This window comes from Suricata suricatta, chromosome 4, assembly GCF_006229205.1.
Source record: "Suricata suricatta isolate VVHF042 chromosome 4, meerkat_22Aug2017_6uvM2_HiC, whole genome shotgun sequence".
Lineage (NCBI taxonomy): Eukaryota > Metazoa > Chordata > Mammalia > Carnivora > Herpestidae > Suricata > Suricata suricatta.
In genome coordinates this window covers 128,657,047-128,671,293 of record NC_043703.1, presented here as the reverse complement: position 1 = coordinate 128,671,293, position 14,247 = coordinate 128,657,047, and the positions used below count along the sequence as shown (strand labels likewise).

The 14,247-nt window shown below is 45.1% G+C and overlaps 1 protein-coding gene across 1 annotated transcript; it reads left to right on the top strand.

Annotated features, from left to right (window-relative positions):
* The first annotated feature begins 9,955 nt into the window (after positions 1–9,955).
* Positions 9,956–12,905, top strand: LOC115289088 (interleukin-36 receptor antagonist protein). The gene is made up of 4 exons (XM_029936299.1): positions 9,956–9,984; positions 11,278–11,363; positions 12,352–12,479; positions 12,681–12,905. Exons 1-4 carry the CDS (start codon positions 9,956–9,958, stop codon positions 12,903–12,905), a joined length of 468 nt encoding a protein of 155 aa, XP_029792159.1.
* Positions 12,906–14,247: the final 1,342 nt, after the last annotated feature.

The following is a 14,247-nucleotide window of genomic DNA, read 5'->3' as shown; positions in this document are numbered from 1 at the left end:
CAAATTTGAGGGAAGGATGAACAAAGGAGAAACAAACAAAACCTCGCTCAATCCAGATGAAGGCACTAAATGAAGGAGAAAAAGAAACAAACAAACAAAAAAAAAGACAGAAAAAGGAAAGAACAAATAAAAGGATGGTAGAAATAAATGGATCTATTTCAGTAATTGGCCAATTTAAATTAACTTTTCAGTTAAAAGAAGGTTAACAGATTAGAAAAAGAAATACTGCAATGTGCTAATTACAAGACACATCCTTAGAACTGAAAGCCTGAGTTTCATTTGGTGCCACTGAGTAGGCTCCGATTGAACCAAGACTTTCACAAGACCAACTATAAAACTTGGCTGGAAATGGGGTCACCCTGAATGCATTGGTGACCAAGTATAAGCAAATGCATGCAGGCAGACTCTGCAGGGGAGTAGCTAGTTGGAAAAAATGATGTGAATGGGTGAGTTTCTCATATGTCCAACTTTTACACCGAGGGCAGGCTTCATCTGCACAGCATGAGACAACTAAAGCTGATGGAAAACTTGAAGAACCAGAGAACAGACTTGGGACAACCACAGCACTGGAAAGTAAGGGGGTAATCTTAGGAGAGACACAGGGGCGCCTGGGTGGCTCAGTTGGTTAAGCATCCAACTACAGCTCAGGTCATGATCTCATGGTTTGTGGGTTTGAGCCTCATGTTGGGCTCTGTGGTGAAACTTACCTAACCCCTACTCCTGATATACATGCTCAGCCAACTAGGAACAGAAAAGACATTTTCAGTGTGTAAAATGGCATCTACAAAAAAAAAAATTCTACAGCTTATACTTAATAGTGAGAGACTGGATGTTTTTTTCCCAAGATTGGTAATCAGTCAAGGAGGACTGTGTTCAACATTGTACTGGAAATCCTAGCCATTTAAATTAAAAATAAATTAAATGAAAATATCCAAGGAATGAAGATCAGAAACTAAGGAAAGCTGTCTCTAGTTGTAGATGATATGATTGTTTATATGGAAAATCCTAAGGAATTTACAGAACAACTACCAGAACTAATAAGTGTAAGGTGGCAGGATACACGTTCATATAGAAAAGTTAATTGTATTTTTAAATGTTTATTTATTCTGAGTGGAGGGAAGGGGCAGAGAGAAAGGGAGAGACCAAATTCCAAGCAGGTCCTGAGCTGTCAACACAGAGCCCAGCGCAGGGTTCCATCTCATGCACATTAGATCATGACTTGAGCAGAAACTAAGAGTTAGATGCGTAATCGACTGAACTACCAAGATGCCCCAATTGTATTTTTTTTAAACAAATAACAGGGGCGCCTGGATGGCTCAGTCAGTTAAGCGGCCGACTCCACCTGAGTTCACAATCTTGCAGTTCATGAGTTCAAGCCCTGCATCGGGCTCTATGCTGACGGCTCAGAGCCTGGAGCCTGCTTCGGATTCTGTGTCTCCATCTCTCTCTGGCCCTTCCCCCACTCATGATCCGTTTCTCTCTGGCTCAATAAAAAATAAACAAATAACAAACTTTCTTTAAAAATTGGAGTATACTATACACAGAGGACACTGCACAGCTCATCAGGATATAGTTTGCTGAATTTTCTGATTATGTGCATAAGTACCCATGTTATGCCCAGATTTTTAATATCATCCCCCCAAACCAGAAACCGCCAGGGAGACCGAGTCACGCATGCAAAAGCAAAGGGCTTTATTATTACGGGCTTATAAGCTTGGGCTCATAGACTTCACCAGTGCAGTGGATCCATGCTGAGAGCAGGAACATTCCAGAAGAGATCATGTATCTTTCTCAGGGTACCATTTGTAAGGAGATGTCTTGGTTGGCTTATGCCCTTAGGGTGAATGAAATTTTGGCCATTTGGTTAAGGTGAAGTTAGCCAGGTTTCTCCACTGCAAAATTACCAATTTTCCTTTTGTTTAAAATTTTTAAAATATATTTACTCATTTTTGAGAGACAGACTGCAATCAGGGGAGGGGCAGAGAGAAAGAGAGAAAGAGGGAGACACAGAATCCAAAGCACCCTCCAGGCTCTGAGCTGTCAGCACAGAGCCCGATGGGGGGCTCGAACTCATGAACCATGAGATCATGACTTGAGCCAAAGTCGGACACTTAACCAGCTGAGCCACCCAGGTGCCCCACCAGTTTTCCTTTTGTAATTGATAAGTAATCTGTGAGGAGATTCTTTAAGGCAATATACATCTTGTGCTTCATCAAACATTAACTTAAAGGTTTTAATGCTCATTGATGATTTTTTGCCTGAATTAGTCATTACTATGATGATTCAAAATATTATTTATGTTTATTTTTATTATCCTTGAACTAATTATGGTTTTTTTGTAAATTGGCAGTAAGCTGTTAGAAAATGAAATAAAAAATCAATTTCATTTATAATAAAATACTTAAGATAGATTTAACAAAGGATGTAAAAGATCCGTACATGGCTATATACTTAGAAATGGTCAAGATGATGTACATTTTACCACAGTTAAATATGGTAATAATAAATTAGAAAAGACAAAATGTAAACACTTATGTAATAACTATTACATATATATATTTTTCTGCCTATAGTTGTGTTTATTTTTATTTACACATGCAGCTACACAGAGTTCTGCTATTTTTTAAAAATAATTTATTGTCAAGTTAGCTAGCATGCAGTGTATAATATGAGACAGGAAACCATCAAAATCCCAGAGGAGAAAACAGGCAACAATCTCTTTGATCTTGGTCACAGCAGCATATACATAATAAAAAATGAAGTAGTCCCTGGTTCTTGAGGCATTTGTGAAAGGAAATGATTCTACTCCCTCAGTGCTGAGTGTCGCTGACAGAGCTCTCCTCAGGGAGAGTCCAATGCAGTTTGCCTTACCCAGTCTAATTCTGCTACGGCTGCTCAGTGTTCCAGGTCCTATGTGGGAAGAGACCAAAAAAAAAAAAAACAAAAACAAAACAAACAAACAAACAAAAAACCCCCCCAAAAAAACCACAAAACCAAAACCAGAGGAAAGACTGTCTAATCCAGCCCGGCCAAGATGGCCTCTCCGTGAGGTCATAGCCTTGCACACAGAGCCTATACTTTGGCTGGGCAGGAAGAGGCTATGGCCCAGAGAGCAAAATGGGACCAGTACTCTTCCTGACCTGTTGGCTTTTCCTTTCCACAACTGGCTTATTATTTCCAATTTTCAGCTGCAGAATCTGGCTCAAGTCCTTGGTGTTCTGTGGACAGAGGTCCGGGGATGGCCATCCCACACAGTCTGTGGGAGGTGAGTCCTCAGACTCTGGAGGCCTCGGAAGTACAGACAAACAGAGCAGCTGCACCTGCTCTGGGGGGGCTTCGCCAGGATCTGAGGTGAGGAGGCTGCCAGTGGTTCTTCTGCCCCTGGGTGACTCAGGAGAAACTGCCTGTAGGTGTGACACATGCAAGTCTCACCCCACCATTGTCTACACACTCCCTGGTTCCAGCCTGTAGAACTGGCCCTTCCCTAGACCCTCCACCCTGGAAGATGCCATGGGACTAAGCAAAAACAACAAAGCAACACGTTCTGGCTCAGCACCCAGCTGCAGTGTCCTCACCCACAAACTGCCCTGTAATTTCCAGGGTTTCCGGTGTTACTCAAATATGCGATGAGCCTAGTAGTGCCTTCCCTTCTGCTGCTCCCCATGGTGACCATAGGATGTGGCTGTAGTTGGGGTGGGGGCCTGGGCTCTAGTAGGAGGTACCCTCTGCTCACAGCTCCCTGGAGGCTGTGTGTCCGTGTATTACTGTCATCTCTCCTATGCCAGGCAGGGCCTTCATGGCTGTTCTAAGCCACTGAAAGTCATTCTAGGGAGTGAAGAATCCCCTCTGTCCTGACGTGTACCACACTCTGTCTTAGTGGGAGCCCTTTGGACCAACTTTATTGGTTTCTGCTGTCTTTCTTGAAGCCTCTGTTCTTCTTATGGAGTCCCTTGCTCTTTCCTGAAAATGACTCCTGGAAGGGAGCCCCTCTGGCCCCCAGCTCTGCCCTCCACTAAGGAATGATTGCTTGAATCTATAAGCATTACATGTTTATTCATTCACAGTGGGGTGGGGGTGAGTTAGTATGAAATTGAATTGCCAGAGCACGAATACCAGGTCCATCTCTCATTAGTTTGTGACCTTGGCTTTAGTACTTAATCTCTCCATGCCTGACTTTGTCTTATCAGTTAAATGGAAATAAAAATTGCACTCACTTGACAGGCTTGATGACACAATGCCTATATGGCTTTCAAGATAATGGTTGACACAGTGATCATGCAGCAAATGTTAACCTTTTCTGTAAGGGATTTGCCTATGCTCAGTTGGGGCCTTTTCCCTCTCTAGGTCAAGTAAGATGCATTAGCACATGGGCAAGGGAATGTTTAGTCTTGAACTAGCCTCAGATTTAGGTAATTGTAAACATGGCCTCCGCCATGTTCTCAGGGTTTTCTTTACATACCTGGGGACGGGTGCTGGAGAGGTGGGAAACGGGGTGGGTGGATAGGAAGGAGGTGTCTTTGGGTTTGTGCTAAGTGCTGAGCCTGCTCTTCACAGCCTCTATTACATCCATCCTCATGACAGTCCAGTGAGGTGGTTGTTCCTCTTTGCTTTACAGAGAAATGCAAAGGAGGTGAGATGAGTCATCAAATCAGAGAAATGAGGCAAATTCCCCCAGGCCACGTGGTTGATGATGAGGATGATGATACAGTTGACAGTTAAGCACCTGCCTGTGCGAGGCACAGCTCTAAACACTGCACAAATAGTAACTCCTTTCACCTCAACAACCACCCCTGAGTCAGTACTATTTTTTTATCCCCATTTTGCAGATGAGAACTCCAAAACCCAAAAAGATTAGACAACTTGGCCAAAGACGTATACTAATAAGTGACTTGAATCACTATGGTCTTGACCAGAGTTAGGCAAACATTTTCTATCAAGGGTCACGTACTAAATATCTTAGGCTTTGAGTACTATACGGTTTTTGTCACAGATATTCAACTCTATCATCGTGGTGTGGGACGGATCCACAGACTGTAAACAAATGAACATGGTTATATTCCAATAAGGCTTAGTTTAGAAAACAGAGAACCCATGTTAGCCCACTGGCCAATGCACCATGGTCTTAACTGCTGTATTAAGAGTATGAGGACCCAGAAGCATCAAAGTGCTCTGAGAAATTTTAAAAAATCATAATTGCAAACAAAATGTGAGACAATTGTCTGGTCTTTTCTATGTGAGACAACATACAACTCATTCACTGTTAGTGCAATATTATTTATTAAGGACGTACTGTATTGTGGCACCTGGGTAGCTCAGTTAGTTAAGTGTCTGACTTCCACTCAGGTCATGATCTCATAGTTCACGGGTTCGAGCCCCATGTCCAGCTCTGTGCTGATAGCTCGTAGCCTGGAGCCTGCTTCAGATTCCGTGTCTCCCTCTCTCTCCTCTCTGCCCCTCCCCTGCTCATGCCCTGTCTCTCAAAAATGAATAAATGTTAAAAAAATTTTTTTTTGAAGGCACACTGTATACCAGGCTTCACCTAAAGTGCTTGGAATACACTAATGAACAAAGTAGCAGGAAACAGCTCCCTTGTAAGAGCTTATCTTCCAGCAGAGTTTGGTGGGGTAGCTGATAAATAATACCTGTAAGACATAGCAGAACTATACAATGTGTTAACAGATGGTGAGCACTGTGGAAAGAAGTAGTGCATGGTGAGGGGAATGTGGCAGCAGGAGAGGAAGGCATAGGATGAGGAGTATAGGGCTCACAGAGAATCTGATATTTTAGCAAAGGCTTTAAGGATGTAAGGGAGTGAGCCATGCTCATATCTTGGACATGTTCCCAGGTAGAGAGAATAGCTGGTGGAAAGGCCCTGAGGCAGGACTGTGCCTGGCTTGTTCAAGAAAGAGCAAGAGGTCCATGTGGCTTGAGTTCCTGCATGGAGTGATGAAAGAATGTCGTCAAGAGTTAATGAGAGCCTGGTTTTGTGGGGCCTGGGAGCATGGCAGGGACTTGTCTCTTGCTCTTATAGACTCAGGGAGCAGAAGAGTGTCATGATCTGAGGCCGAGTGTAGAAGGCTCCTCCTGACTGCTGCTGTGTTGTATCTTTGGGTCAATAGCTTGAGATTTAGCTCTCTTGGATTTAGTTCTGACTAATACTAATTATTGGTTCCATATCAGGCAATATAATTAAGCTTTCTGTGCTTTGTTTCCACATCCATGAAACAGAGATAATAATAGCCCCTATAAAACAAGGAAGTTATGAGGATAAAATGGGAAAGTTCTCATGAAACAGGAAAAAAACCCACTACACATAATTCTGGGAACATAGTGAACACCAAATGAATACTGATTATTTTTAATTATTGTTAAATCTATCTTCCTAATAAAAAAATTACTATTTTACTACACTAAACTGCTTGTGAATGTGTCCTTACACAAAATGTGTCCCTTGTGCTGTTTGATTCCTCATCTCTACAGAAAGAGCAGGAGCCACAACCACCTCCGGGGCACTGCCACTCTCCCTAAGGTGGTGAGAATCACCATGGGGAAGCACTACCCCTCTGCAGACTGGGACAGCTTCTGGGGCAGCCTCCATGCTCATATAAAGTCCTTGAAGACTTGAGATGTTTCCTAAAAAGGGAGGACACCAACTAAAGACTGAGGACAGTGAGAAGAGAATAGGAGCGGAAATGTCCCATAGTGATGGCAAAGTGTATCAGTCACCTATTGCTGTGTAACAAATTATTCCAAAACCTAGTAGCAGCTTAAAACAGCAAGCATTATTCCACACAGGTTCTCAGAATCAGACATCAGAAGAATCGTACTCTCTGGGTCTGGCTCAGGGCTTCTTGTGAAGTTGCAGTCAAGATGTCAGCAGGGCTGCCCATCTGAAGCCTGCAACGGAACTGTGGGGCCTGTTTCTAAAATTGCACACGCATAGCTGTTGTCAGGAGGCCTCAGTTCTCCACCACGTGGGCCTTTCCACAGGCTGCCGGAGTATCCTCCTGACATGGCAGCTGGCTCCCCCTGGGGAGAGCCAAGGAAGATCGGGGGAAGCTACGATGCCTTTTGTGATCTAGCCTCAGATGTGACACACTGATACTTCCACCAGGTAGTGTATTCTTTAGAAGCAAGCCACTAAGTCCGGCCCACACTCGAAGGAAAATTAAGCTCCACCTCTTAAATGGTAGAATATTAAAGACTTTGTGCACAGATTTTAAAACCACCACACATGATGTGTGACTTGGGGCAAAATAACATTGTCTTAGGTATTACCAGTTTAGTTTTCAAGAAGTCCCAAATATAACCCTTATACAAACACAGAGTGAGCATGTGCCAAAGACTTACCATTGTTAATAAATGGAAGAACCAGCAGGACGATAAAACTGATTCACAAGATATGATGAGTCAATAAAGACATGGTGGAATGGGTTGTCTGACTTAGATTTTTAAAAAAAAGAACCCGTTTAATGAATTGCATAGCAATAAAACTGCACCCTTTGGGACTATCTTTTTTATCAGGTAGAAATGATTGGCAATTTAACCCTGTCTTCTTAGTTCACATCTAACTTCGCAGAATCTGATATCTACTCCACCATCATCAATAAGTCAAGCAAAGACATCCGTTTTCTGAAGAATTGAGTCATCGCTGGTGGAGCTGTTCAATGATGCTCCAATGCAACATTGAAAGCCTATGCAGCTGCCGTTTTGTCTTATTTTCAAGTTTGAAGAATTTAACTTTCTTAAAGGGGGCTCGTTTTATGTTTTTTATTTTCACCATCTTAGCTCTTTCATTCACCTCTCCATCCATTCATCCTGTACCGATCATTGTGAAGCACATTCTGGAGCAAAGACAGCTGGCAGAAACATCCCCCCACACCCTCAGCAAGTCACCTCATCTGGCAGGGAGGACAGTCATGCACTGGCATCATTTCATATTAGTCAGAATGAAGACAGAGCTTTTGAAGCCCCACACACGTGTCCTGTGGGCATGTGGGTGCCATTCACTGGGGACAGAGGATCAGAGCCCGGGAAGTTGGTGTTTCACTTTTTTTTGGATGAAACAATATGTACTTCTCTATAATCACTTTACAAATGAAAGCCTGTCTGCTTAAATCCATTTTGCTGATAGGACAACACCTTCTGGAGTTTCCTTTTGTTTGGTTTTGTTCTTTTTTGCAGTTATTTCAGTGTCATTTCTATTTGGTCCATTAATGACTTAAAAACATTTTAGAAAGTGTTTATCACACTAGAAAAACTTGATGTTTTATTTATTCTTGAATACTTTAAGGGCTTTTTAGTCTATAAGCTGGAACACAATTTCTTTAACATTTATACCTTAATAATAAATTGCTATGAATGATACTCAAGATGTAATTAAATTGTTATTATGTACTGCCCTCTGCCTTTAATTCAGATCCATCACAGGGAGAGTATGGAGGTGTTGAAACTCCATGAATTGTTACCCAATCACATTTTATTTTGCCAGTTAGGTACTGGAGAAAGATTAATCACAGATGGCATGAGCTGGATTTTACTTTCTGAGGAAACAAATACACAAGCAAAGATGTTGATGTGAAGAAGTTTGTCACAGCATGATTTTCAAGCAAATAGTAATAGACTAATAATAATTGATTGCTATAAAGAAACAAGGATGTATCTATACAATGAAATGTATGCAGCTACTCAATGTCACATTGTGCATATTTGGGAGGGAAAGATATTCTGCTATTGCTCTATGAAAAAAGCAAGGTGAATCGAGTGTAAGTTTCTGTGCAACACTATTGACAGTTACATGTGTATGTACGCAGGGGAAAAGTGTTGTCTTCGGCTTTCTGATGCCACACTCAAAGAATACAAGTATTCACTTTTTTTTTTTTTTTAATGATCTGGATTTTCAGGTTTTTCTGCAATGAATATGTAGACTAAACATTGCCTACGCAGGAAAACTCCACCTCCAGCATTTTCCATAGGCCTGGCAAAATCAGGAAAGAAGGAAGGAATGAAGGAAGGAATGAAGGAGGGAACAAAGGAACGAAGGAAGGAACAAAGAAAAGAAGGAACAAAGGAAAGAAGGATGGAAGGAAGGAAGGAAAGAAGGAACAAAGGAAAGAAGGATGGAAGGAAGGAAAGAAGGAAAGAAGAAAGTAGGGGGAAGGAGGGTTGGTTCTAAAATCTGCCTTCTTCCGGTGCCGAGAGCCCCTAGTCCCGGGAATCGGGGCGTGGCCGGAAAGGGGGCTGCCCCCTCGCCCGTCACACAACGCACGTTCGTGGGGAACCTGGTGCTAAACCATTCGTAGACTACCTGCTTCTGGGTCGGGGTTTCGTATGTAGCAGAGCAGCTCCCTCGCTGCGATCTATTCAAAGTCAGCCCTCGATACAAGGGTTTGTAAAGAAAAAAGAAAAAAAAAACAATAAAATAAAATAAAATAAAATCTGCCTTCTTTTGGGAGGTATCTGCACTGAAGCCTTTGGGTCTGGAAGCACCTGAGGTCCAGGCTCTGGGAGCCTGGAAAGCCTGGGGGACGTTCCTCAGAATTGGTAAAAGAAGACCATCTCCAGAAGCTTCCTCCCCTGGGAGAGGTACCGAACAGCAGGTGTTCCCGGAGGCTTAGGGTGGTTGAAATACCTCCTCCTAGCTTGTGGCAGTTTCAGGGGCTCCTCCCTCGTGCATTATTAAAAGGGCTGTGGCATCTCAGAGGAGCAGGCAGATCCCACAGGCGCTGCCAGGAGAAAGGAGCATTCTGAGGTGTCCTTTGGGGAGCTGGGCTTCATTCTCCCCAGTCCTGAACCCAGACCTGGAATCCCCTGCTGTGTGGGGGATGCTCCCATGCTAAGGGGGTGGGGTCAGGACTCTACTTGCTGCCCAGGCCCCTGCCAGCTTGGCCTCTATTTCCATCTAAGGTTTTGTGTTATTTCAAAATAGGAGAGTCTACACACTGTGAAACTCAAGATGGTCCTGAGTGGGGCTCTGTGCTTCCGGTGAGTATCTGAGCCTCTGATTGGCTGTGTCTTCTGGGGGGAAGTTAAGTGCCAGGTAGACCTGTTGTCCATCCTTCCTGGGTAGGAAGGGCTGCAGCTGCTCAGCGCATAGGTGTGTGGGCAGCTGGAAAGTTGTGAACAGAATCACTGGCCTAAGGGAAGTTTTTCCAGCCTTTGTCAGGTTGGGGCTGGCCACCTCATAGGGGTTCCCTGATGAGAAGGGGAGCAAGTGAATCACTCTGTGTGGAGCCGAAGCCTCATGTATCCATAATGGGAATGGAAGTCAGGAGACCCAGCTTGGAGCTGTCGCCACCCACTGGGGTGAATATTAATGTACTTCCAGCCACTCTGCTCTTGCTGCCCTTTGGGGCAAAATTAGTCAGTCTGTCTGACTGCTGGCATGTGCTGAGCCAGCCAGTCTGCTGTGTTCTGGACTTTGCCTAGTGAGCTCTCTCTGAACTGGGAGTCTACTATAGCTTTTCCCAAAGTGTGTTCGGTGGAACCCCAATCCCACGAGTTGCTTGATACAGTGATGCATCTTGAGCAAGAAATGTGGGAAATACTGTTTTCTATGTCTCTTTATGAGAAAACCACAGCGTAATTCAGCATGTTAGCAGTTCTGAAGTGCAGATTTGTTTGTGTTTAGCCACCATGGAACCAATCTGCACACAGCAGACTTATTTCCATATAATAGCTGAAGAAACCTACTTTAGGATGTATTTTTTCACCTCATAGGATGTCAGAAAATCAACCGATTATCAGAGCCGAGAAATAAATGTGAAAAGTAAAATGAAAGAGTTTCAAATTTAAAGATATTCCTCAATTAATAAGTGGCAGTAAATGTTCTTTGATGTCTCCAACAGTGATTGAAGAATCAGATTTTCATTTGGAAAAAGGCCTGGGGATTATCTAACCCATTGTCTTAATTTAGCAATGGGGATCCCCAGGCCCAGCAAGGTCAAGTGACTTGTCTGTTGTGACCTGGAACTAATAGTGGCAAGCCAGACAAGAACCCAGGACTCTGACTCAGAGTCCAGTTGCTTTGCCAACATCACCCATGGAAGGGACTGGTTGGTGTAGAAAGGATTGAATAGGGTGAAGGGGCAAATCCAAGGCTCAGATGGGAGGCTGAGTTGCTGTCCCATTGGTAGGGTATGAGGCCAGCGGGGCTGGGGAGAAGATCAGGCTGTTACTTCTGGCACAGCGGGAGGAGAGGGAGACAGCGGGACTCTGTAGAGCCCAGCAAGCCAGAGCACCGCCCCCCCCCAACTGTCATCCTGTCTGATGTTTCAGAATGAAGGATGCAGAACTGAAGGTGCTTTATCTGCATGATAACCAGCTTCTAGCTGGAGGACTGCACGCAGGGAACGTCATCAAAGGTTGGTGGCAAAACATGACCCTACTCCCCTAGGTCTCTAGACGCTCTGGGGGGATGGGGCCTGAAGAGGGCTTAGAACAGTGGTGCAGACTGGCACAGACCTGCAGACTCCAGGCCTGACACAGTAGATAGGGCATCATGAAAGCAGCCTCTGAACAAGGACAAATAAAACACTACACCTTCCAGCAAAGTGAGGACACATGCCCCAGTGCCACTTGAACGCCTCTACGCAAAGGTGGCAATATTTCCAAGATGAAGGCTTTGTCCTTCCCTTGTAGGTGGACTTAGACCAAACATTCCTTTTCCTGAGAGCCAGTGCTGAGGAGAGATCTACAACAGGCTTTCTAGGGGCTTTATTCCCTTCCCTGTGGGAGTGTTTTTCTGCCCCTTTGCCCTGGGTCCCCTCTGCTCTCTGGATATTCCCGGTCACTCAGAGTGGTGGGACCCAGGTGGTAGGTGGGCTTACTCCTTCTGCCCCATACACTGTGACAGATCTTCACAGCTTTTACAGGCTGCGTGTGTGTGTGTGTGTGCACGTGTGCAAACGTGTGTATATGTGAGTGCATATGTGTATGTGTTTGTATGAGACCATCTTTTTGTTCTCAGGAGTCTCACAAGTGGTAGAAACATGCCCAAACTACCCTGATGAGAGATTTATCCAATGACATTTCCAAAGAGAGGCCAGAGGGTCAAGTGGCATTAAAGGAAGAGGTCAAATCCTCCTGGGGATTAGAGAAGACTTGAAAATTTGAGCCTGGAAGGGGGGTGGGCATGGGGTGGGAGGCAGCACAATATGGTTATGTGCCCTGATGTCACTGGGCCAACTGACAGGAGACCACTTTTCCCTAGGTGACAACTGCTAACAGGCTTCCCTTCTGCTCAGTCTGGGGACAGGACATCTCATGCAGGTCCTGCTCTCCAAAGCCCATGATGCGAGGAGAGGGAGGGAAGGGCAGTCAAGGTCTCTGCATCTGACTTCCTTTCTCTAGGCGAGGAGATCAGTGTTGTCCCCAATCGGTCTCTGGATGCCAAGCTCTCTCCAGTCATCCTGGGCGTCCAGGGAGGGAGCCAGTGCCTGTCGTGTGGGATGGGGCAGGAACCCACTCTGAAACTAGAGGTGAGTCCTGTTGGAGCGTCCTTGCTCTCTGACCTCAGTAAGCCAGCAGATGCTGAAGCCACTGAGTTGGGTGTCCTGAGGCCCAAGCTCCTCTCCCTCATGGTGTTCTGTTGATTGCAGCCCTTCCTCTCCGTGCCCCCAGCCCAGCTCTCCTGCCCTCTCCACTTCTTCCCCTCACCCACTGTGCCCTTCTGCTCCCAGCCAGTAAATATCATGGAGCTCTACCTCGGTGCCAAGGAATCCAAGAGCTTCACCTTCTACCGGCGGGACACAGGGCTCACCTCCAGCTTTGAGTCAGCTGCCTACCCAGGCTGGTTCCTCTGCACTGTGCCTGAAGCAGACCAGCCTCTCAGACTCACCCAACTCTCAGAGGAGGCCGGCTGGGACAGCCTGATCACAGACTTCTACTTCCAGCAGTGTGACTAGGGCAATGTGCCCCCAGAACTCCCTGGGCCGAGCCAGCTCAGGCAGGGGTGAAGGTGGAGGAGGACACTGATGGCAGCCACCCCCTCTGCTGTCAGGGACCCTACCTCTGGCTGGGCATTTGGCTACTCTCCTTTTTGGTTCTCAGTTTGGGCAAATCCTGAGATTTGGGGCTTAGTCCACAGTTTCTTTCCCTGTTGGGTGGTGCTACTGTTGGGGGACCTTGCAAAAACCATGTAAGGTAAACTGGGAGTCACATAAAAAGGTTCCTAAGGGGTCAGGGTAGAGCGAGCCATAGAAATCCTTCATGCTTTATGGTAACTCACTCAGGACCCCTGAGCCCCACAGGCCACCCCATCACAAGCTGAGCCCATTAAGGCCACGAGCTGTCCACATGAGGTCCTGTCATTCACCACTGTGCAGGAGAGAGACATCGTAGAGTTAGAGACCCAAGGCCAGCCCCCTCCCTTTTCCCTTTAACTCAGCTGCCATTATATGCTACTTTTCCCACCCTGTCCTCACACTCTAACCATGGCAGGTGAGGGTGGAGGTATCCGAGGAAGTGGCCCCAGCTCAGAAGACTGAAGAATGGCCAGGCTGGCATGTCATACATTTTGAAACCCGAGATACCATTAAAATCCAAGATGCTGGTCTCTACTCACATGGAAACATTCTCATGGCATATTACATAAGAAGCAAATTACAAAGTAGCAGATCCTGTAATTTCATTTTAATTTAAAAAATGCCTATCTATATATTTCTGTATAGAAAAAAGTCTGAAAGAGTTTACTTCAATTTTAGCAATGTCAGAGTGGTAGTATGACAGGTGATTGTTCTTTTTGTTCTTTTATTTATCTGCAGTTTATAATTGTTCTACAATGAAGATGGGCTCCTTGTGTGATAAATAATCTTGAGGAGAGCAGAGTAGACAATATTTCTGATTGTCCTCAGCATCCACGTCCTTGAGTAAAATTCAAATAGAATTGAGATCAGCTGCTCTGGTCAGCAGTAGTGGGGATGCGAAAACAGGCCTCAGCAGGGCTGCCAAGGAAAAGAATATGAGGAGTTAGTGTGGTTGGAATCTCCTGGAGAAAGAATTTACAGAAAGAACCATCCTGGACCTGGAGTGCTCACAACCTCCTGAGATTTCAGGGAGTGGATTTCTGCCTCCTAAGGGACCTGTGCTGGTTGAATAGTGTTCCCCCCAAATCTGTGTCCTTCTGGGAACCTTAGACCATGACCTTATTTGGAGATAGGTTCTTTGCAGATGCAATTAGTTAAGAGGCCATGCTGTATTAGTGTGGTGGAGGGGGTGGGGAGCTAGGGGAGCAGGCTCTAAATTCAA

Excerpts from the sequence above, each read along its gene's own strand:
- LOC115289088 (XM_029936299.1), top strand. The coding sequence starts at position 9,956 with ATGGTCCTGAGTGGGGCTCTGTGCTTCCG. Across the intron at positions 11,364-12,351 it reads CGCAGGGAACGTCATCAAAG|GCGAGGAGATCAGTGTTGTC; the intron begins GTTGGTGGCAAA and ends TCCTTTCTCTAG. Across the intron at positions 12,480-12,680 it reads AACCCACTCTGAAACTAGAG|CCAGTAAATATCATGGAGCT; the intron begins GTGAGTCCTGTT and ends TTCTGCTCCCAG.